This window comes from Mustela lutreola, chromosome 11 (assembly GCF_030435805.1).
Source record: "Mustela lutreola isolate mMusLut2 chromosome 11, mMusLut2.pri, whole genome shotgun sequence".
Taxonomy (NCBI): Eukaryota; Metazoa; Chordata; class Mammalia; order Carnivora; family Mustelidae; genus Mustela; species Mustela lutreola.
Genome location: NC_081300.1, coordinates 7,582,803 through 7,606,256, shown reverse-complemented (window position 1 = coordinate 7,606,256; position 23,454 = coordinate 7,582,803). Strand labels below are relative to the sequence as shown.

General features: G+C 36.9%; 1 protein-coding gene across 3 annotated transcripts in view; it reads right to left on the bottom strand.

Moving 5' to 3' along the window:
- RTTN (rotatin) overlaps nt 1–23,454 on the bottom strand; it is a 156,186-nt gene that overhangs the window by 35,469 nt on the left and 97,263 nt on the right. For all 3 annotated transcript variants that reach the window (XM_059138929.1, XM_059138928.1, XM_059138930.1), the window contains 6 exons: nt 22,257–22,348; nt 12,560–12,653; nt 8,892–9,087; nt 6,530–6,620; nt 3,938–4,091; nt 739–876 (listed from right to left, as the gene is read on the bottom strand). In XM_059138929.1, the coding sequence (XP_058994912.1) occupies nt 739–876; nt 3,938–4,091; nt 6,530–6,620; nt 8,892–9,087; nt 12,560–12,653; nt 22,257–22,348 (765 nt within the window). The remainder of the gene's footprint in view (nt 1–738; nt 877–3,937; nt 4,092–6,529; nt 6,621–8,891; nt 9,088–12,559; nt 12,654–22,256; nt 22,349–23,454) is intronic.

Genomic DNA, 23,454 nt, shown 5'->3' with positions numbered 1-23,454 from the left:
CCAGGGTCCTGGGATCAAGCCCTGCTTCGGGCTCTCTGCTCAGCGGGGAGCCTGCTTTCTCCTCTCTCTCTGCCTGCCTCTCTGCCTACTTGGGATCTCTGTCAAATAAATAAATAAAATATTAAAAAACAACAGCAACAACAAAACTTAAAAAAAAAGTCTTCCTGCTATGCTAAAATTTAAAAGAGACTCTATGAAAAATTAGTAGTTATTTTAAAAAATCATTTATCCTAGTTCATTATATGGAAAACATCTTGTAAAAATAATTAACTATACTACACACTTAGCATTTCTGTACTATAAGAAAATCCTTGTCTTGACACAAGACACTATTTTTATTATAAGTTCCCAAGTTATCACATATACAGAATTTTAGGTATAGGCTTACCCACGTACAGTGCACATATGTCAGGAAAGAGACTGGTTTCTATGCCAACATGTGAAAATCTTTCTCATTGTTTTATAATCATGTCATATTAATATCTCTTAATTATACCACAGTATTTTCTTAACTTGTTTTTATAGTTTTTTGAACTGGGTTTCAATTTTTCAAAAAATGCCTTTTTGAGGTTCCTCAAGAACACTGCAAACTTCTCAAAGTAAATACCTGGTTTCTCTTTCAAATGCCACAGCGTAAGTATTTAATTTTAAGAAAAAAATATGTAAAAATTGTAAATATTGATTATCTTAACTTTCATTAGCAGCAAGACCCGCAGCCTAGGGAGAGTATCTGCTTACCGATCACTGCTGTCCAGTGCTTGGCCAGACCCACCGTAATAGACGGGAGGGAGGCAACAGCAGCCTTCCTCAGGAATGTAGCCAGAAGGTTAAATAAATGTGTCCATGTGTGATAAAAAGCCGATATCAACTCTACATCTATAAAATTAATGAAAATATTTTAAGTTATTACCACAAAGAGTAGAAAATACAAATCGCCAGGCACTACATTATACTTAAGAGGCATGTACCTGTTAGATGAGGACAAATTCAGCATCCAAAATTTATCTTAATTAACTTTTTCACTGCTTCTTTAAGATCTCTCTTACCTACCCCTCTCCATAAAGACAAATTCACACTCCTGCATCTTCCTCTCATTAACACACATTCCGTAACAATTCAGAAGGTCTGACAAACTGAATATTAAGTCATAACCTTAATACATAACCTTTCACCATAGGTACAGGAATCAAACACTGTACAGACTGTAAAAGGATGGCATTATTTGTGCTACTTTTATAAAATTTCTCCTATTATCTTTGTCACCTTTGTGCAGGGGTGAAAGAAGCAAGCACAATGTGCCAGGTCCTGGCAGAAAAGAAAGGAGAATTCCGCTGAACAACCATGAGTATTACCCCTCAATGAAAACGTGACACAAAAGAGGATTTTGCACCTTTGCCTATGGCTGAGAAAATAGCAATTAACTTATCGTAAGGACAGCTTTTCCTTCAGTCTACCTGTCAAATGGAGGCTAGAAAGAAGCAGCAATCTTAGGACTATCTTCTCTGACCACACTGCCAGCTTTTGCAAACTAAGGACTTCCATTTCAGGGTTCTTTGGAAATGGCATATTCCAGGGAGTTTGGATTAAAGCAATCCTTGCTGTGTGTCTCAACCTTCTTGTCATTCTCAGCTCTATAAGGAGTCTTTTCAGACATATGTTTCCTCCTCATCATCCCCATGAAATTTCAATTCTACAGATTCTGTATATCTGTTTATGTACTATCAGTATATCTGCACTTTATGCTTAAAAAGAATTAGGTATTAAGCTTACTGATTTTATTCAAGATAGCCAAATAAAATATTTAAAAGTTTAAAAATTGGAGCACCTGGGTGGCTCAGTGGGTTAAGCCTATGCCTTTGTTTAGCTCATGGTCTCAGGGTCCTGGGATCAAGCCCCGAACCAGGCTCTCTGCTCAGCAGGGAGCCTGCTTCCCCCACCCCCCAACCCGCTTGCCTCTCTGCCAACTTGTTATCTATCAAATAAATAAATAAAACCTTTAAAAATTGGGGTGCCTGGGTAGCTCAGTGGGTTAAGCCTCTGCCTTTGGCTCAGGTCATGATCTCAAGAGTCCCGGACAGGGAGTCTGCTTCTCCCTCTCCCTCTGCTTGCCTCTCTGCCTGTTTGTGATCTCTCTCTCTCTCTGTTGAATAAATAAATAAAATCTTAAAAAAATGTTTAAAAATTGAAAATCAATTAACATTTAACTTAACTTTATAACCACTTTTGCTAAATAACTTTCAATGTAATTTACTTGCTCCTAATAAAATGTATCGAATTACATATGGAAATTAGCAAATCATATAAATATACACTAGAAAGATAATCAATACTTTATAAAATCATTCACAGCTATTTTTCCAGAGATTTTTAAAACTTGTTTCTTAGGGGCGCCTGGGTAGCTCAGTCGATTAAGCGTCTGCCTTCGGCTCACGTCATGATCCCAGGGTCCCGGACAGGGAGTCTGCTTCTCCCTCTCCCTCTGCCTGCGGCTCTGCCTACTTGTGCTATCACTCTGTCAAATAAATAAATAAAATCTTTAAAAAAAAAAAAAAAACCCTCATATCTTAAAAAATTTTTACTGAACTTTTACCTTTTGCTAGATATGAGAAAATGACTTCTAACTTAACCAGCCACTAGGTCTACATTCAAATATCAGTGACATTTTTATTTTCAGCAGTTGACATAATTACTGATGGGCCAATTAATTCTTATAATAATAAAACATATACTATTTTTATTTAATTCTCAAGGCCCAAGTCACACACAAAAGCAAGAGAATCAATTAAAAAAAAAAAATCCACAAGTCAGCCAATGACAATCAAGACATGATATAACTTTGGGACATCTGGCCGTAAGACTTGGCTCTCTTTGCCATATGACTTTGGGATCAAGTGTTGAATCAGAAGTCCTCCAGTCATGACATCTATGCACTAGGGTTTTGAGCAATGATATTGTGTATTTCCGGTTTATCTTCTATGAGCTCAGTATCAGTGCTTCCCAAGTGATATCAAAGAAACCCAACAAGAGAAATTAAACACCAAGGAATACGATTTTATTGGTAGAACTGAGCTCTGAAGGGCCACAAACCATTGTAACAGCTAAGATTTTTCTCCTACCACTTTCCCCTAAGATTTAATTTTTTGCTTCTAGGGGGGTGATATCACCCTCATAGAGAATGCATGGTCTATCCTGATTTGCTTAGTTAAGACATCATGACCACTTATAAAATTTCCAAGTAAGGAATTACTATTCTTCTAGCACCAGAATATTTTAACACTAATGAGACACTGAGGACTAAATTTGCTGGCATCATAAAACATTCTACTTACCTAAAACCAAGCAAATCCATAAAATTCCAAAAACTAAGTAATAAATGAACAGGCAAAGAGCCATTTAGCAATAGCCAAATTATCAGTTACTTCATTAAATCTTTTAATTATTATATTTTAATTCTGTTAAAGATCCTATATTGTTTTAATGTTCTTTTCTATTTAGTACTATATGCAAATTTTTATCAGAGTATATTTTTCAATAATTTAGGACTTTATCAAAATGTTTAATATTATATGTTGCACTTACTTATACTTATTATTACAAGTAAGTTATTAGTAGGTCATTTGGCTGTACCCATAGCTTATAAGAATAATTACTATCTGAAATTCACTGCACTTGCTAATATTACATACAAACTTTGCCCTCATTTAAATTGACAGCACAGGGGATAGACCCTTCACCATACTAGGAATTTGTCTCAAATGGTCTCCTGGAACCACTTAAAAAAAGATCCAAACTATAAAACACATTATAAAAGCTTTCCAAAACATTGGCAAAGCACAACATAAAATTTAACCTTGAAGTGAGTATCTGGTGTAGAGTTAAGACTTTTTTCCTCAATATTATTTGCTTCTGTCCTAAATCTAAAAAAAATAAGGCTTACCTAACACATCTTTGGTGCATATGGTGAGGACCCCAATGATGTTTGTGATAAGAGGTTTCAGAAGCTCATCCTGAATCACAAGGTCGGGATCTACCAGCAAACACGACTGTAGAAGCCTGGACAAAGAGGACAGGTATTCTAGGAGAAAGGATACCTATTTTTTCAAAACAGACAAAGGGAAAAAAAACAGATTATATGAAAAGTCTAATTCAGTGATATATCAGCTTTCTATGCGTTATGAGTCACTTTGTAATGTAAGTTAATAAAAAAACTAATAAAATATTAATCATAATTTTTAAAATCTAAAAGGAATGCATAGCACACAAAGTATTATTTTTCTCATAAACATGTCATTAATGACATTAACACTGTCAAGTATAATAATACCAAACAAAGTAGTTGGTATTTTCAAAGTCAAATTTCAAATTCCATTTAGAGAAAGAAGGCCTTTTTAGTTAAGTAGCTAACCTGTGGAATCAATATTGTGGAAGAAAGGGGCATTCCAGTGCCATATATTGTACAATTTTATAAAGAAAGAAAGATTACGAAATACTCTTTAACACATGTCCTATCCTATCAGGTAAAATGCAAGTTTGTAACATTTAATTTCCTTATTGCTGGGAAGTCTTGTTTGACACCTTTGTACTCTACACTACCAACTGCGGCCCCAGCAAGTCTGACTCTGCCACACGCAGCCCGACCGGGCAGAGATGAGCCGTGCAAGTGAGCGCCAACGAGACGCATCGGAGAGAGAAGGCCCGAGCTTCTCCCAAGCCCCGGCGCTCCGCCCCGCCACACCCCTGCCTCCTTGGCGCCTCCACTCGCAGCTCCACTCTCCCCCTCGAGGGGCCTCTCTTGAGCCCCTGACGACACACGGCACCTCTCCCGCCACCAGGCACCCTCCACCCACCCTGGTTTTTCCTACACCACGTGTCACCAGCTGATAGAACACTTCACGTCTTATTTGCTGCTTACTGTCTGTCTTCTGCACCGAGGACAGAACTCACGTGGGCAGTGTGTTTGCTCTGTTCACATCTGACACTGGCATCCAGCACACAGTCTGGCAGAGAAGAGGTTCCAGAACTTTTCTGGAATGAATGAGTAATCTTGTGTGAGGACAAACAGCCAAGAAGCAGTGAGCCTACAGGAGGCCCGGTGATGAAATGAGGAAGGGTGTGCGCTCCGGAAGCAGCCTGTGTGAGCTGGAATCATGGCTCTGCCCCTTTGTTTATGAGCAAGCCTGGACACTTCCAGCCATTTACTTTTACAATGAAGCCACCATCGATACTTCATGGGACTGTGAGGATGACATACATTAGTGCAAACAAGCACTCCGTAAATGTGTGCTACTGTTGCTCTCGTTCATTCCGCAAGGACTAAGTGAACACCTTCCACGGGCCAGGTACCGCGCTCAGCATCCAGATTATAACCGATACGTAAGAACAGGCAAAGCCCTCCCTTCACAGAGCTCACTGTAGCCTCCGACCTCATCTCCCCCTCACAGATGCGCTCTAACCACTCTGGCCTCCTTGATACTTCTTGGATAGACCAAACATATCCCAATCTCAGGGGTCCTGCAGTGCACCCCAGGACTAGCTTCCTCACATGGCTCGGGTTACATGTTCCTGTCTGAAAGAACCTCCCTGACCACCCGAAGTGGAAAGCCCTAACCCTCCCAGCTCTGACATCATTCCGTTTTTAGTTTTTCTTCTCGGATGTCTATCATCAGCAGGTGTATCTACACAGGCAAGATCCTGGCACATGGTAGGCCTTCAGTAAAAATCTGCTGGATGGATAGAGAGTGAAATGGAGGAGATAGCCTCAGGCAAATAAACACACTCAAAAATGAAAACACTGCACTGGGACAAGTGTTTTGAAGATGATGCACACTGTATTACACAACCTTGTAAAAGGGTGTCTTCCCTACTCAGAAACCTCAAAGACAGTACCACAAAGCAAGAGATACTGGTCTGATCCACCTTTAATTATAAATAAATCTTGTAGCCCTTCTTAAAAACTGATTAGAGGTAACATTTCTATTAGCAACAACTACGCAAGGAATTGTTAAGCATACTTTACATAAAGATGCTAGCTGCAAGCAAGAACTTAAAAGTAGTATCTAAAAAACAAAATAGTAAATATCTAAATATCTAACAAAAATAAATTTATTTTTTATTAGATTCAATATTGAAAATACATTGAATTTAGTCACTATGTATTTTTAACAACTTCAGTTTAGATGAAAATGATGGAAGTAATCACAGAATGGGAAAGTGGTCTATACAACGTCCTCTTTTTTTAATATGGTGCTCAAAGATATCCAGACCTGTGGATAAACATTTAGAGCTGGTTAATAATGGAATCAGGAAGAGACTCTAGATCTTTAAAGCCCGCTGCTTTCTTTCACCATGTGAAGACGTCTCGGATTAGAATGGTAAGTAACCTGTTTCAAACACCCTCGTCATACCATGTATCACCTAAGATTCCCATACCTCTCCAATGGTTAGTATATTCTCGGCAGAAATCTCTCTGGCACTTGAAGCAAAAAACTGTGCCAACAGACATGAGGCGGGAGGGAGGCCTAACACTTACCTGAGCCTGAGTGTGTTCAGTTGGGGGTGACAAAGGCAGCGGAGCCTTGAGCTCCTGGACACAGCTCTCTAGGAGGGTGGCATCTGCAATCCTGCAAAGAAAAGAAAAAGAAAACCCTCCAGAGGAGTTGTATGCTGCTTATTAAAAACTAAATAAATTAGTATGTGAAGTCTGACTATAACCTTAAATTTAAGAACAGAGAACAAACTGATGGTTGCCAGAGGGAGCGTGGGTGGGGGTGTTGGGCAAAGTGGGTGAAGGGGAGTGGGAGATACAGGCCTCCAGTTAGGGAATGAGTAACTCACGGGAATAAAGGGCCCACCGTAAGGAACATAGTAGTCAATGATACTGTAATGGCAATGTAACGGGACAGATGGTAAGTATGCTCGTAGGGGACACAGCGTTACACATAAATCTGTCGCATAATTAAGGTGCACACCTGAAAGTACTGTGACATTGTGTATCAACTATACTCGAATAGAAAGTAAAAACAAAAAAAGAGAAAAGATTTTCATAAAGACAATAACTGTATATAAAAAGGTAGCCTATAGTATTTTAGAACACAGGAAAGATCTTATCCAATAAACATGGGAAGCAAATATCTAATGAAAAGCAGAATAAAATATAATGAAGCTCTTTTTGAAGGAAAGCAAACAAGAATAAAACCTTGGTGGTTAGTTTCCCCTGTAAAACAGGAAAAATACTTGCTAGGAAATAAGTTCTGATTTAGAAAGTAAAAACCAAAATAATGCAAAACAAACAGGAAAATTGTTTTAAGTCAGGAATAAAGAACAGGTACAGAATATGACAAGCCTTTGCCATAAAAGATCCTTTAATAGCTCTGTGGCCTAATTTCACAGCAGACTCCTGGCTGACCCTTGAGAAGCCAGAGGATTCCTAAAGCTCCATTCTGATCTTTGCAAGGCAGGAAAACATCCATCAGGAAAAGTCAATTGACTAGTGGGTTCCTTTCCAACTCTTGTAGGTCCCACAGTACAAAGATGACAAGTAAATGAGAACAAACTCACACCCCACAGCTTATTATAAATGGTAAATAAGTAATGAAAAGTGAGCTGAAAGGGATACTTCTTTCTTTTTAGAGTTTTCTTAATATCCTGAAAAGAAAAAGAAAGTACTGTGATTTGACCAAGAAGAAGATGATATTTCAGACGGTGAATGTTCACAGGCAGAGAAATGCAAATGACTGAGTAGTCAACACGAGGAGGTAGGCTGGCTCTAAGAATCTGGTTGTGGGAAGAAAGAACAGGAGCAGATACTATAAAGAGAGTATCCTAGACATCAGCACTAAATCCTCACACGAATACCATTAAACAGATGTTATTAATGACACCACTGAGATTAAAATAACTTTCCCAAGGCTGTAATGCTAGGGTGTGAATGAACTATAGTAAGACCTTAAGTCAGGCTCGCTGAGGATCTGCGGCCTTTCTTACTATACCATATAACCAATGTGACCATCCGAAGGTCCTGCCCTAAGTTCATTAATATTAGCTAAATGAAAGAAGAAAATCATGATTTCCTAAATTTTATCATAGTACTTCCTGATGACCCTGATTATGAAGGACAACGAAAGACTGAGGAACCTTCACGTAAGGGAGGAAATTAAACAGATTTGACCACTGAATGCAATGTGGGATTCTTGACTGGGTTGTACAACAGAAGAAAAGGGCATTAACAGAAAATTGTTGGGATTCAAATATCACTTTTTTTGCTTTAGTTAAAGCATTATGCCAAGACTGACTTCCTGGTTTTGATCACTGGACTATGTCTATGTAGTATGTTCACATTAGGGGAAGCTGGGTGAAGGGTACACAGGAATTCTTTACACTATTTTTGCAAATTTTCTCTAAGTTATTTCAAATTAAAAGTGTAAACCAAAACCAAAACAAAACAAAACAAAGAGCTTAATCTCAAAAATGAAAAATACTCCAAATGAATTTAAACAATGATTATCAACTGATGGCTATGATTCTGATATAACCCTAGAGAGATGAATGACCTCTTTCACTTCCATTTAGAATGGCCAAGGGGACTGTATCATACTTCTTGAGTACGGTGGAGGACAGATAAGGTTTAGAACCTCTGAATTATTAAAAAAAAAAAAATCAGAAGGTGGGAGTGCATAACATCAACATAACAAACCAATATGAGTGCTGTAATAGATCCAAACTAAAACTGTCAAGACAATTCTGGCAAAAGAAAATTCTGGCAAGAAGAAACCTTCAATCTAATGGGCCAAAAAAAAGAAAAGGTAAAGATATGTTTGCAGCACACATGCAGTCTTACACCAAGTCGTGAGCAGAGCTGGTGTCAACTCATCTCTACCAGCTGCCTGTCTTACCTACAGAGAAGCTCAATGAGCCGGGCTTGCCGGAAAGCACGGGCCCCGTCTCCCGGAGCGATCGCCAAGAGCCCATCCAGCAGGCCACACACGGCTGAAAGGAGTGGTGGGGTGACCACACACTGCCTGGGCAGAGCGGCGGGAAGGGATGTGCCACGAGGAAGCTGTGCTGATACAGTTTCAGGCTGACCCATTACTGAAAACAAGCATAAAGATGATCACAACTGTGCTTACTTTGTGGTTATGCACAATATTCACAAGTTCTGATAATTGAGGAAAGTCCCTGAAAGTCTGAAAATGCCAAAGAGAGATGGCTGGGGAATTGCCTTAGTGCCCAACTCATCTCAACCCTGAGGCCAAGGAAGCAGACATCCAACTCTTCCACTCTGCGTGTGTGTGTGTGTGTGTGTGTGTGTGTGAATGTGTCTGTCTGTCTGTCTGTGTCTGCCTTGGGTGACAGTGAAAGACCCTAGACAAGAAGGGTAGTGCACATTTTGTGTCCTCAAGTGTTCAGACATTAAGGAATAGATGGTCTACAACTCTTTTTCTAAAGCTCTAGGAGCCAGAAATGCTTCAGAATTCAAAATATTTTAGATCTTAGAAAAACAATAAGATACACATACCGTACATTAACTCACACCTTTAATGGGATCTTGGGCAATACCCCACAATGAAATGAGTACTTCTATGGTGTGACCCATGTACAGTCACAGGTAAGCAGGAGGCCGAAAGGAAGAAAGACCACCTCAAACCAGTACTGCTCAGGTTCCGCAGCAACAGTGTTCAGGTACAGGCAGGTTTTTCACCAAGTGAATTCTGAGAAAACTTTTGAGGTTTCAGATTCTGGATTTTAGAACTGAAGTTATGAGACTGTGCACCTTTTCCAGAAAACTCAACAAGGGATGGTTAATAAGAAAGCTATCTTTGTTAATCTGCCTCAAGACTTTCCCTCATGACCCTCACTTATTTCCTTTAGAGCACAGGCCAGTTACTTTGTAGAATGCCTGATGTTTGATGTTTCCTCATGCGTGGATCTTCAGTGAATCCCAGCAGGAAAAACAGGATTCCTGTCTGTGCTGCTACTGGTGCAGTTACCTTCAGCCATTCGATCGAAGTGGTATCTACCCAGCTCCTCCACTGTAAAGTTCAATTTTCCCTTGTAATTAATTCCTTCAGGGGAAGAATTAGGACTATATAACTTTGGGGCTATGTAACATCAAAAAAGATTTGATGTTTAATATGTTTTATTTTTTAAAAGGCTTATTTATTTGACAGAGAGAGAAAGAGACAGCAAGAGGGGGAACACAAGCAGGGGGAGTGGGAGAGGGAGAAGCAGGCTTCCCACTGAGCAGGGAGCCTAATGGTTTCAGCATTTTTAGGCCAAGGATATAGAAGAAGATCAATAAAAGGAGAGGGCATGGAGGTTAAGAAATTCAAACTCATCTAATATATTTAAATAAACTTCGATATTTTATCTAAAGAAATTATCCCATTTGTTTATGTCAGTAGTCCTCAAATACATGAACATTTTTATTTTTTAATGATCCTTTTCATCTTTGTATATCAAATGTAGCTTAGAGATCCTGTAAGAGATCCTGTTAAGGTTTTTTGTTTTTTTTTTTTAAATAAAATAATTCTTCTTTTACAAAAGTTAGGAACTAAATTTAAAAATGAAAACTTGGATGTCTCAAGTGGCCCTAATGTACATGCTAGAGACAATTTTTTTCCACCCTGTCCTAAATCACTTTGGAGTATATTAATTTCCTGGTTAATTAAGAATTAGCAAAACAACAAATAAAAGGACTAACCAGCTTTACCGGCAAATCCTGCTGGATGTTCCGGCTGAGGGCACTAAAATCTCATTATCACCAAAAAATAAAAACAAAAAAAAAAATCACATTTTATCTTAATACTATATTAAAGAGATGGGATTCAAGAAGGTATTTAACAACAACAAAGTAATTGCTCTAGTATTATGGCTCACTGACAATATATATTCGATTCTTTGCAGCACTGTTCAGTGGCAGTTTCAACAAAAAGGACTAAAAAGTTTTTTGTCAAATATAAACACTTAAGTGATTGGCAACCTGTAAAACTGGGTGTGAATACATATTCTAAGCATAATCCTTGAAAATAAAATCCAAATAAAGAATAATACAATTAAAAAAAAGACAAAAAACCCCACACAACTGTATGTCCACACAAAAACTTATACATGAATGTCTACAGCAGTATTATTCATAATAGCAAAAAAGTGGGAAAAACCCAAATGTCCATCAGTTGATGAATGGGTAAATAAAATGTGGTATATCCATACAGTGGAGGATTTGTAGCAATAAAAAGAGATTAAGTACTGACACATAATACAACATGGATCAACCTTGAAAACATGATGCTAAGTGAAAAAAAAAGTCACAATAAAACACATACTATATTATTGCTTTTTTATGAAATTTCCGTAACAGGCAAATCTATAAGGAGGGAAAGTAGACTAATAATGGCCTAGGACTAGGAAGGATCAAAGGAGATGAAGAGTGACTGTTAATGTCAAGGTTTCTTCTTGGGGTGATGAATACGTCCTACAATTGATTGTGGTGATGCACAGGTCTGCGAACAGACTCAAAACCTATGAATTCACTTATTAAATGGGTGATTTATGGTATGTAAATTATTCTCAATGAAGTTATTAAAAAAGAATAATGCAACGTACTTTCAGAGATAAACGTTCATGAAATTCATTATCAAATTTCATTTCATGCTCTGTGTCAACTATTTAAACAACGTGAGTTTGCTCCTTTTATTGTTTAGAGGATCAAACGAGTACTTTCTACAATTAAACACTTTTTTATATTGTTAACATATATTACTAAAAAAACCCAAATGGGACACTGTTTAGGAAGTTAGGGAACAAATACTATAATAAAAATTCAGAGGAAAGCCTTTATTAAGCAATTTTTTTCTGAAGTTTTAAGAAAGCCTTTTCCCTGCAGATGCTTATATTTCAGTGTTTAAAATTACCTTCTTTTTAGGGAGTATTCCTTACAGGTGATGAATTTAGTGCTACTGAATAAAGGCCTGTACATTCTCTAGAACAAACACAAGTTAAGCTGTAATGTTCCAAATATATAAAGTTTGAAGCATAACAGAGTTGGAAGCAGTCCCTAATACAAAGAATAGAATTTATATATTACCGTTAATAAAAATAAACCCCAGGCTACTCATCAAGCATTTCTAATAAAGATGCAACACCATTTTGTGGACTTTAAAATGGAAGTATTCCCCTTGAAAAATACTTATGACCAGATTCTCTCCACTTTTAAGAGGAGTGCTGTGGTAAATTGAAGTGTTTCCCTAAAGAGGGAGCAAAATAAAGGTAACTAATACCTATTAGTTCTCCAGTTCAAATACGAAATATCTATACCTAACTAATAAGAAACCATATGTCAATCAGACACCTAAGCTCCATTTATTAGATAAGGGCACATGGTTTGTTAATTTCTGATATATTTATTCTATCATGTTCTGGGCCACTTCATGGTGTTGTTATTTAGACATTCACTGTGCTTTGTGATTTATTTAATTTTTTTTTATGTAGATATTTAGTTTCAAAATATCTGGACCGACTTGCCATTTTTCTTTTTGAAAGTAGAATGTCTTCCTAAAAGTACCTTGAGCCACAAACTGGTCATGTGACACTTCAGGGAGAGACACTGCTGAGGGTCCAAGGGGCGGAAATTCAGCACTACCCGACGAAGGTGCCACCTATCAAGCAGCAAAGAAAATTATGTTATTTGTAACATTCATTCATTAATGTTACCACATGGAAAGTGAAACAGAAGTAATATATACAAAATATCCTTAAACAAGAAGGTTAATAACAAAACTACACTAGTTCATATGACTGGAAAACATTCCACATCTTCAGAGTTGGGGTTTTTTGTTTGTTTGTTTGTTTTTTAAGATTTTGTTTATTCATTTGACAGAAAAAGACACAGCAAGAGAGGGAACACAAGCAGGGGGAGTGGGAGAGGGAGAAGAGGCCTCCTGCCGAGCCCAGATCCTGATGCGGGGCTCAATCCCAGGACCCTGGGATCATGACCTGAGAGGCAAAGGCAGATGCTTAAGAACCAAGCTAGCCAGGTGCCCCTAGAGTTGTAGGTTTGTTGGGGTTTTTAAAGATTTTTATTTATTTATTTGACAGAGAGCTATATAGAGAGAGAGCACAAGTAGGCAGAGAGACAGGCAGAGGGAGAGGGGGAAGCAGGCTCTCTGCTGAGCAGGGAACCCAATGTGGGGCTCCATCCCAGCACCCTGGGATCATGACCGGAGTCAAAGGCAGCCGCTTAACCAACTGGGCCACCCAGGTGCCCCTAGAGTTGTAAGTTTTTTGAATGGCACTTCTTACTTCTTCTTATAGGGCTTGCTGGAAGTTATATAAATCAGTAACTCAAAGAAACAAAGTTTTGATTTGAAGCCCATTTAGGATTTTAAGGTCTGGATATGGCCTATCCCCTCTTAGTACCAAAATGTTAAAAGGCTAAAACATACTCCTTTAACTTTTGCATGATTGTCATAGTTTGCCCTACTTGACTCATAATAAGAGGGGTTCTTTTTATAAGTTTCAAATGGCACACACAAATTTTAATAGTGCCTAAGAAAAAAAATCAAGAGAAGTATTAAAAGATTTTTCTCTACCTTCCCCATATCACAAAAGAACTGTTTCAGGCAGTATGTTGACACGGTGTTTCAGAAATCAGTATTTTTTAAAACATTAAACATAACATGAATTCTGTAGAAGACAAACACAATTTCACGTACAGGTTTACAGATGAGTAGACTGTGTGGCCTCCTAAAATGGAAAAAGTTCAAACTGATGTATCTGGCACCTTCTATATGAAATATACCTTATCTGGAGAGGTCAGATCACTCTTTTTCTTACCATCAATCTATTTTCTCTGAAATACCCTGAACGTCCCAAACCTGGATGAGCTCCATGTCAGCGCATACATACAGTATGAGCTGTCACTAGAACTTACGAATCAACCCTACCTCAAACTCAGATACCATACAGCTCAGAACTTGTATACTGATCGTGTTTTATCTTAACATATAAAGTAGGTATAACAGAATAAAAGCAAAACAGCAAGGTTATTTTTGTTTTCAGGGTTTTTTTTTTTAAGATTTTATCTACTTATTTGACAGAAAGAGACAACAGTGAGACAGCAGGGGGAGTGGGAGACAGAGAAGCAGGCTTTTCATAGAGAAGGGAGCCCGACTTGGGTCTCGATCCCAGGACACTGGGATCATGACCTGAGCTGAAAGCAGACGCTCAATGACTGAACCACCCAGGTGCCCCCTTCAGTTTCTGTTAGTAAAGAGAATATAAATCTGAAGGAAATGGTTGATGGAATTTATATACAGTTTTTAAAATCCCCCTTTCAGGGGCGCCTGGGTGGCTCAGTGGGTTAAGCCGCTGCCTTCGGCTCAGGTCATGATCTCAGGGTCCTGGGATCGAGTCCCGCATCGGGCTCTCTGCTCAGCGGGGAGCCTGCTTCCCTCTCTCTCTCTCTGCCTGCTTCTCCATCTACTTGTGATTTCTCTCTGTCAAATAAATAAATAAAATCTTTAAAAAAAAAAATAAAATAAAATAAAATCCCCCTTTCAAATTAAGACTTTAATCATCTCTCACCACTTCAAGTATGACAAAACAATAACTGAAAGGTGTAGCCAATAAATGTAAGCCAAGCACATAAAGTCATCTTAAAAAGTAAACCTGGATAAATTTCAGTTTAAATAAATAGTCTTAAATAATTATATATTAAATACCTTATTTTATCTAATATTAGATCCAGATAATAGGAAAAAAAACCTAAAATTTATTTTTCTAAAAATGCTATTTACCTACATCTGACTCTAAGAAATGTTAAAAAAAATTCCTTTCAACAGACATCCAAATAACTTTCACTGTGTGTGAAAACAACAATCATAACTGAGACTGATATCACAAAGATGATACGGCGCCTGCCATAAGCTCCTTTTTTTGTATAATAAAATTTAAGAAGACAATGCTGCTAGAATCCTTTACCTTTTCCCTAAACATCCCTTGCATACGCCATCTGAAACTTATATTTTATAAGTTTATTATGAATCAAGTAGGGCAGACTGTCTCAGTCATGCAAAAGTTAAAGGAATGTGTTTTAGCCTTTAAACATTTGGGCAATAAGAGGGGATAGACCATATCCAGTCCTCCCTACTGGCAAGAAGAGGCAGCACTCAGTGCAGGATAAAAAAGTTCCTAAGGGCCCATAGAATACCTGGCTCATTAGAAAAAAGCAAAATCACAAGAAGTGACCAAAAGTCAAACATTAATAAAAGTTGTGATTTTCCTCAGTATAGTCCAAGGAAGTGATATACAAATTTAGAAAATATTTTAGAAAGCCCCTAACTTAATAGTTGTATTATAACTTATCCTGTATGGTAACTTGTGTGTGTGTGTGTGTGTGTGTGTGTGTGTGTGTGTATGTATTATATATATGTGTGTATATATATGTATTATATATATATATGGTAATATGCATATATATGTATATATGTATATAATAATGGTAACTTTGTATAAATTGATAATTCATGTATATATGTATATATGTATAATAATAATGATAAATTTGTATTTATATTTATATATTATATGTGTATATATGTATGCATAAAGTTACCATACAGGGTAAGTGTATGTATGTGTGTGTGCATATGTGTATATATACATACACACACAAATATGCTACTTACCTTGAAATCCAAGTAACAACTAATCCATTTGAATATTCACGTATTAGCTTCTGGAAGGTGGAGGAGGCTCACATAAGCCCACAATGCCATAAGCAGAAAAGGCCTGATCTAGTCCAGGTCCTCATTGAGAGAAAAGGACCACAAGGTCACACTTTAAATAGGATTCTCTTGAGGACTATGTTCACAGAAGCACCAATACACTCAAGTCAGAGGAAGCCCTCAGACAAACCTCCAGAATGCTGGCCAGCCAAGCTGAGTGTACTTAGTCACCTCTTCCCCCAACCCCCACCAACCCCTCCCAGCAGAGAACACACCTTCTCATTTGCTCTCACAGTAACCATAAAGCCCCAAGTGGGGGGCCAGGGCTGTCCTCATACCAGGGAGTCTGTCTAATTCTTCTGTCATTGCTCTATTCATTAAATTCATTAAAATGACTTCAGTACAAAATCACAATCTAGACATTTTCCTCTTTCTTGTCTGCCCCATGACACATCTTGAGATTTTTAATTTACATTCCCTTGATAAGACAAATAAAACTGAGTATTCCTTGAATTGAAGTATGTATACTTCTACCCTTCACCTTTCTGGTATTGTAACAGGCAATAAAAGCCTATTAATACAGATAAACTGGTGTTACTACTGTCGTAAAACAATCAAATTTTGCTTATAAAAACTAAAAAAGATAGGGGCGCCTGGGTGGCTCAGTGGTTTGGGCTGCTGCCTTCGGCTCGGGTCATGATCTCAGGGTCCTGGGATCAAGCCCCGCATCAGGCTCTCTGCTCCGCAGGAAGCCTGCTTCTCTCTCTCTCTCTCTCTCTCTCTCTGCCTGCCTCTCTGCCTACTTGTGATCTCTGTCTAATAAATAAATAAAATCTTAAAAAAAAAAAAAAAAACTAAAAAAGATAATAACCTTTGCTTCAATGTGTTTATAAACAGATTTGATAGCTAAAAAAGATTTCTAAATCATGCCTCATTATAAAATAGGCAGTTACAATTTTAAAAGAGTCCCTTTGAAGTAGCAGAAAATAGCAAAGTCGTTTACAATATCAAAGTAGAATTTGGGTCTAAAAACACCACAATTTCTGTCAAACAAACAAAATGCATCTATGTTCAAAACTATTTTCTTTTGTATTCTGCCCTACAGAAATGAAAGTGTTCACTGGATACTTCGAAGTTTTTTGAATGCTATATGTCAAGTAATTTTATAATATTTTCTATATCCTCTTTCATCAAAAGTAGATTGTTTTCCAAGTAAGTTATTTGGTTTTTTAAAAATTAAGGAAACAAAGGAAGAAAATGAGGATCTGTGAGATGAAATAGACGGGGTACAAATTGACTCAAATTTTTAAAACATGGCAAAATACAAAGTATGGAAAGTTTCTGAGGAACAGGTTTCATATGTTCAGTACTACAGATGATACCTGTCTCTGCCCAATACCAGAAAAGCTCTGGGACACTTCACAATTTGTAATTGTTAATTCTCACCAAATTATAAGAAGAACTTCAAACCACTTCGACTACATAGATCCACGATTCAAATGGACTGTGTACAATACAAAAAAAAAGGAAGCTCAGAGAAATATCACTGAAGCAACGAGTCTAAGATGATACAAGATCCACTCACTTGCATGCAAAGATTTAAGCTTAGGAAATAATCACATCCCTGTGCCCTAAGAGAACAAGTTTCCTAGAGCTTGTCATCCTATTCCTGTCTCCATCAGCTTTGTGACCCTACACCAAATACCCGGATTCTTGGAGACACCACTTCTTCATTTGTGAAAGGGCTCCACTCTCAAATGGTGTAGACTTAACACCTGAACCCATCTGCAGCTCTCCAGCCAAGAGCGAACTAGATGAAGCTATTGTCATCTGAGCTCTAAAGGCCCAAGGCTGACTCTCCACATATATCAAAACTGACTACAAAAAATAACCAGTTTTACCAAAATTAAGGAAATATATTTTAGTACAAATATAAAATAAGACCCAAACCTATTTTACTTATTTCAGTTACAGTTACCTGCTTAATAAAGTTGCTGAAATCAATCTCAAAACATTTTTGCCATTTCCTTAAATGTTTGCACTTGACAGTAATGGCTATACCTCTATAGTTACTTAGGCTGGATAATTTCAAGCACACCAAAGCAATAAAAAATACAGATAAAAAACACAAAATAAATATTATTTGCTCTTTCCAATGATTTTTTAAATAATATTTATAAAATAATATACACTATGTACACAGACTGGAATGCATATTCTATTTCCACTAGCCATTATATTCATTTTAATGTCACACACACAAAAATCCTAGTAAAAAAAACTAACATGGAGGTATTACTAACCATCAATATCTAAGTCTTATTAAAAGAATCAATATTAGGGGCTCCTGGGTGGCTCACTCAGGGTGCAATCTCATGGGTCCTGAGATCAAGGCTGGCGTCAGGCTCTGCGTTCATCAAGAAGTCTGCCTCTCTCTCTTACGCCCTCTCCCTCTGCTCCTCCCCCCCACCCCTAGTTATGCTCTCTCTCTCTCTAAAATAAATAAATCCATCTTTTTTTAAAATAAAAGAATCAATATTACATTTTTATACCAAAAAAAAAAAAAAAAAAACCCACAACAAACTTACTTTCATTGTACTACTGCCCTGTGGCCTATATTACCAACACTTAGGAACTAGAATCTTACTTATACTGTCTTTCTAACTAAAATACACAAAGTCTTAGATCCTGGGTAATCCCCAAGTGGTTGAAATTTATCTAAACAAAGTATATCATCCTCTTTATCTCCACCATCATGCGAACGGCTGACTCCCCAGGTTTTCCTGGGGTCACTGCACTGGACGTATGTACCTACTCTATCACTAATTCCTATGCCAAAATGATTGTTCTTCTAAAAAACGACTTCAATTCATCCCTGCTTTAACTGTCCTTGGTCTGTTCTTCATTCTATAAAATAACTCGTAACTACCTTCACACAAATGCCAATGCATATTTCTATAATGTCAACGTTAACGTTTCATGCATACTACTCAGCTGAAATGCCTTTATGTCTGTATCTTTACAGCTATTACATCTTACCTCTTCAAACCAAAAACAGACTTAGCTCTCTTAGCTAACCCCTACCTGGTAATTAAACTTTGGCCTTGTTGCATATTCCAAACAAACCAGACATTTTCTGAGCATCTAATGCTTTTAGTACCACACAACCACATAAATGCCGGTATGTTTTCTTTGTGCTTCGTGTTCCTGACAAGACTTTCAACTCCTGTCAAAAGGTACTGAATCCTAAGACAACTTTGCATATCTTTTTGGTTCCCTGAAAATGTGTACTTACATCTAAGAAAGACTAACCCCTCAAAGCTTATTTCAATTACCACTTCCTATACAAATTCACTTTCTGTTTCATGATGCCCTCTGCTGTAACCTCACTGCACCCTGACTAGAACATCTGTTATGGCACCTACCACATCTGACTTTGTCGTGAAGGAGTAGAACATCACGGTCAACAACCTGGGCTCTAGAGCCAAACATACTTCTGGGTTCAAATAATGCTCTTATCAGTTACCAGTACTGGAATCTTGAACATGACACTTAATCCTTGCATGCCTTAATCTCTTCTTTTGTAAAAGAGCAATAGTAAGAATCCCATGAGTAATTTCTCTTTAAATGTTTAAATAAACTAAAATAAAATCAGTTCTATTTAAACTGGTGCTCCTATAAGTTTCAAACAATCACATATTTCACAAAGAAAAGCTCAAAGGGAAGAAACCACCTCTCCTTTATTTTGGCAACTGATAAAACAGATTAAAAAAAATACAGACATAATTCTGCTCAACAGTAGTTTTTAAAAAATGCACATTTTGGTCAGAAAACTGTTGCTGCATACCGGTATATACTAGGCATAAGTACCCATCTAGTGTGGATATCTCTAAAAAGTAGAAATGAGATTTCAGGAGGAAAACCAACCAATGCCTGAGGCCTTCCTACCTGGGAGAAAGAGACACTGGGCTGGATAGAAGCCATCTCTGAAAAGATGGTTAAGGGCAATGCACCAAGATGAAAATGACTCTCTTTATCCTGTCTGTAATTTATGATCACACATGTCCCAATCCCTACAAAGTTTGCCAAACTGAACTACTATATTCATTAGACAACACCATTAAAGTCCCTAATGGGGCATTAACTGCACAGAATGGATAACAACCCAGTGACAACACATTTGATGATTACGACTCAAATCAAAAGACAGTGCTTTCCTTAGAAAGACAAAATGGAAAAACAAACCAATAAACAAATTGCATCTTTTGTCATATCTGGCAAATATACAAAATAACGATATAAATAATCAGATACACTTATTGGCAAGATTTAAATCCACTAAACTGATACCTTTATTGTAACTTCAACATATTCTTATCCTTAAGAAATTATTAGCTGGTCTAGGTATGACAGCTTTGGTTTAAAGTAATAGTACATGGGTGCGCTGGGTGGCTTAATCGGTTAAGTGTCTGACTCTCAATTCTGATCGTGTCCTGATCTCAGGGTTGTGGGACAGAGCCCCGCGGTAGGCTCCGTGCTCACTGCAGAGTCTACTGAGGTTTCTCCCTCTCTCTCTGCCCTTCCCTCTTGTGCGTTTCCCCCACCAAATAAATAAATAAACCTTTTTAAATAAATAAATACTGGTATAATGAATAAATTCTCCAATTTTTTTTTCCTGTTGGAACAAAAACATACAGTATCTCTGGCATGGCAAGAAAAACATGACAATTAGCAAAATTTGGGGTAATGAGACTACTTCTGTGAATAAAAGTCACCAGTTTGGTGAGCAAGTCACCAACACCAAAGCTCTTCTACTTAGAATCTAAAAGAAGAAATATAAAAAAAAAGAAAAATGTAAAAACTCCAACAGATAATTATCTTTTGAGAAACCCCACAAAATCAATCCCACATAGAACTACAATAAGAATTCTTTATTTAAAAAAAAAAAGATTTCATTGGTTTTTATTTCTAAAAGAATATGTAACATCCAAACACAAGCAAGTTAGAGTCTTATGCTAATAAAGATGTTTCTATTTTAATAATGATTATAATAACATATTTCTATAATTTTTCTCAGAAAACCTGATGTATCAGATTTGTTGTTATTAAAATATCTATTACTATATAGTATATATAATTGTTATATATTATTATCTCTTATAAAATAGAAAAATGCAAAGGACTTAGTATTATTGCATAGAATAAAGACAACTCAGTATCTACAAAATAGCTAAGATGACTAGAAGTTAATCAGAGCAATTGCTCCTTACTGAGTACCTCTTTACTACAAGCAAAGAGCTGAAGAATGTACAAATTTCAAGGTTAGTCTATGGATAGCGCTTTTAATAGACAGGGAAGACTAAGAATTACTTTTAAGCACATATTAGTGCTGCCCTTCTGTGAATTAAATAACAAATTAATATAGCTCTTTTTTGCATTGAATTATATTATTTCTCTTGTTGAGAAGAAGATACATACTATTTCTAGCATGGAAAGGAAAGCATGACATCTAGTGGAACTGGGGTAATTACTCTACTTTTCCAAATAAAGGTTCAATACAGCACTACCCACAACTTCTTCTGAGTCTACGTGTAAAAAATAACTCCTCAAACTGCAGCAAAAAGTACCAGTGTTGAGAAACTACAGGAAGTGAATTTTATTATTACCTTTTAATTATTTATTATTCTCATATTTTTTTGCTCCAATAGCAGGAGTGCCAAGCCTTTGCCTTCCTGACAGGGTCTACGACACAGTAACTGTTCCAAAAACACTTTACGACTCAATGTCATGCTTTCCAGTTGAGAGGAAATGGTTTCATATGCTTGTAAAACAAGTGAAACCTAACATCAGTCATACTTAGAAATACTTAATGTGTCTCAAACTTTTGAGAACAAAGCAACTTATATATTAAAAGAAAAAGGCAGGCAGGCATAAATTTCAGGTATTTCAGATCATCAAAACAAGCTTCTGCCTCAGGCAAGTATTCCGAAAAGTGCTTGAAATCTACAGGACCAAACAGAAATCATTTGAATGGGTCCATTTTCTCCAAATTGCTTTGCCCTTCAGCAAAACTGCACAGTATTCAAGCATTATTATCATATGGGATCTATTTTATTACTACTGATAAACATTTTTAAATTTTGATGCTTCTGGTTCTATCAAATAAGGTGAAAAAAAGGTTGTAAATTCATCTAAAAGGACATCCAGTGTAACTCTATGAGTACATCAGACCCTAGTTCTACACAGACCGCAGTTTAAAAAATCATAGCTATTGGGCCCCGGGCTGGCTTAGTCAGTAGTGGAGCATGGGGCTCTTGATCTCAGGACTGTGGGTTTGAGCCCCATGCTGGCTACAGAGATTACTTTAAATAATAAATTGGTAAATAAATAAATATATTTTTAAAAAATAAATAAGTAAATCACAGCTATTTTAATCATAACCTTATACTCTGTATACAGTTTTATCTATCCACCATGTAAATTCAAATTTTTCAGAGATTCAAAATGAAGCACTCGTGCATTCTTTGGAAGTACCATTGTTTCCAAGGTGGAGAGAGAACTTGAATCTTGATCTTGATTGGACATTCTAGATGGTGCCCTCCAAAACTTCAATGAGTCATCTAAACCTGTGACAACAGGAAAACTGTCAACATGAATACAGTCTCCTCCGTATTAAAACATTTAACAGAAAGAATACTTGTTATAGGATACCAGTCAAGAACTTGTTCCAGGAAACCAACCAAGAACTAAGGAAAAAAGTTTGCTTAATTTTTATTATTCTTAGTTAATTTATATATAAATCTTGTTTCACAAAAAATTTTAATGACAATTAATGGAGTTTGCTTGGCTTAATTTAATACAATTTATCAAGACCACTAGCTCCCAAACTTTAATGTGTATAAGAAGCATAAAATGCTTGTTAAAGAAATTTCCTGGGTCCTATTCCCAGAGAGTCTACTCCCCCAAATCAGGGTAAGAGTTGTAATTTTGCATTTAACACAATCACAAAAGATTTGAATATGGTGGTTCAAGAGCCATGCTTTGAGTAACACTGACCCAGAGAAATCCAAACAATGAAATAGGTCACTTTCCTAATAAGGACATTTATTTAAAATTTCAGAAATTTCTGGGGTGCCTGGATGGCTCAGCTGGTTAAACGTCTGACTCTGATTTCAGCTCAGGTCATAATCTCAGGGTGAGGAAATGAAAGCCCACGTCAGGCTCTGTCCTGGGTGTGGAGCCTGCTTCAGATTCTCTCTCTCTCTCTCTTCTACGCCCCCTCCACCCCATCCTTCTCTCTCTCTTCCTCTTAAAAAATAAAAATGTTCAAAATCTCCATCAAATGTCATTTTCCACTTAATTCCTTCAAGAACTGAGGTGAAAAGTGAATTAGAAGCTCACACTTAAGTATCTGGGAGTAAAGGAACTATGTCTGCAATTCACTCTTAGAATACCTCAGAAAAAAAATATATGTATACATGCATATAAACACATACATATGCATACGCATGGCATAGGGGAACAAATACAGTAAAATGTTAACATTTGAGAACATTCTTGCACCTCTTCTAGAAGTGTGAAACTATGTCAAGATTTTCAAAAATTACTATTAAAAATTAATTTTAAAAATATAACTTATTTTTTAAAATCATTAAGTTATTATTATGAGACAAAAGTATTTATACATGCTAAGATCACAGAAATCCAAAAGAATCTACAAATAAATATAAGA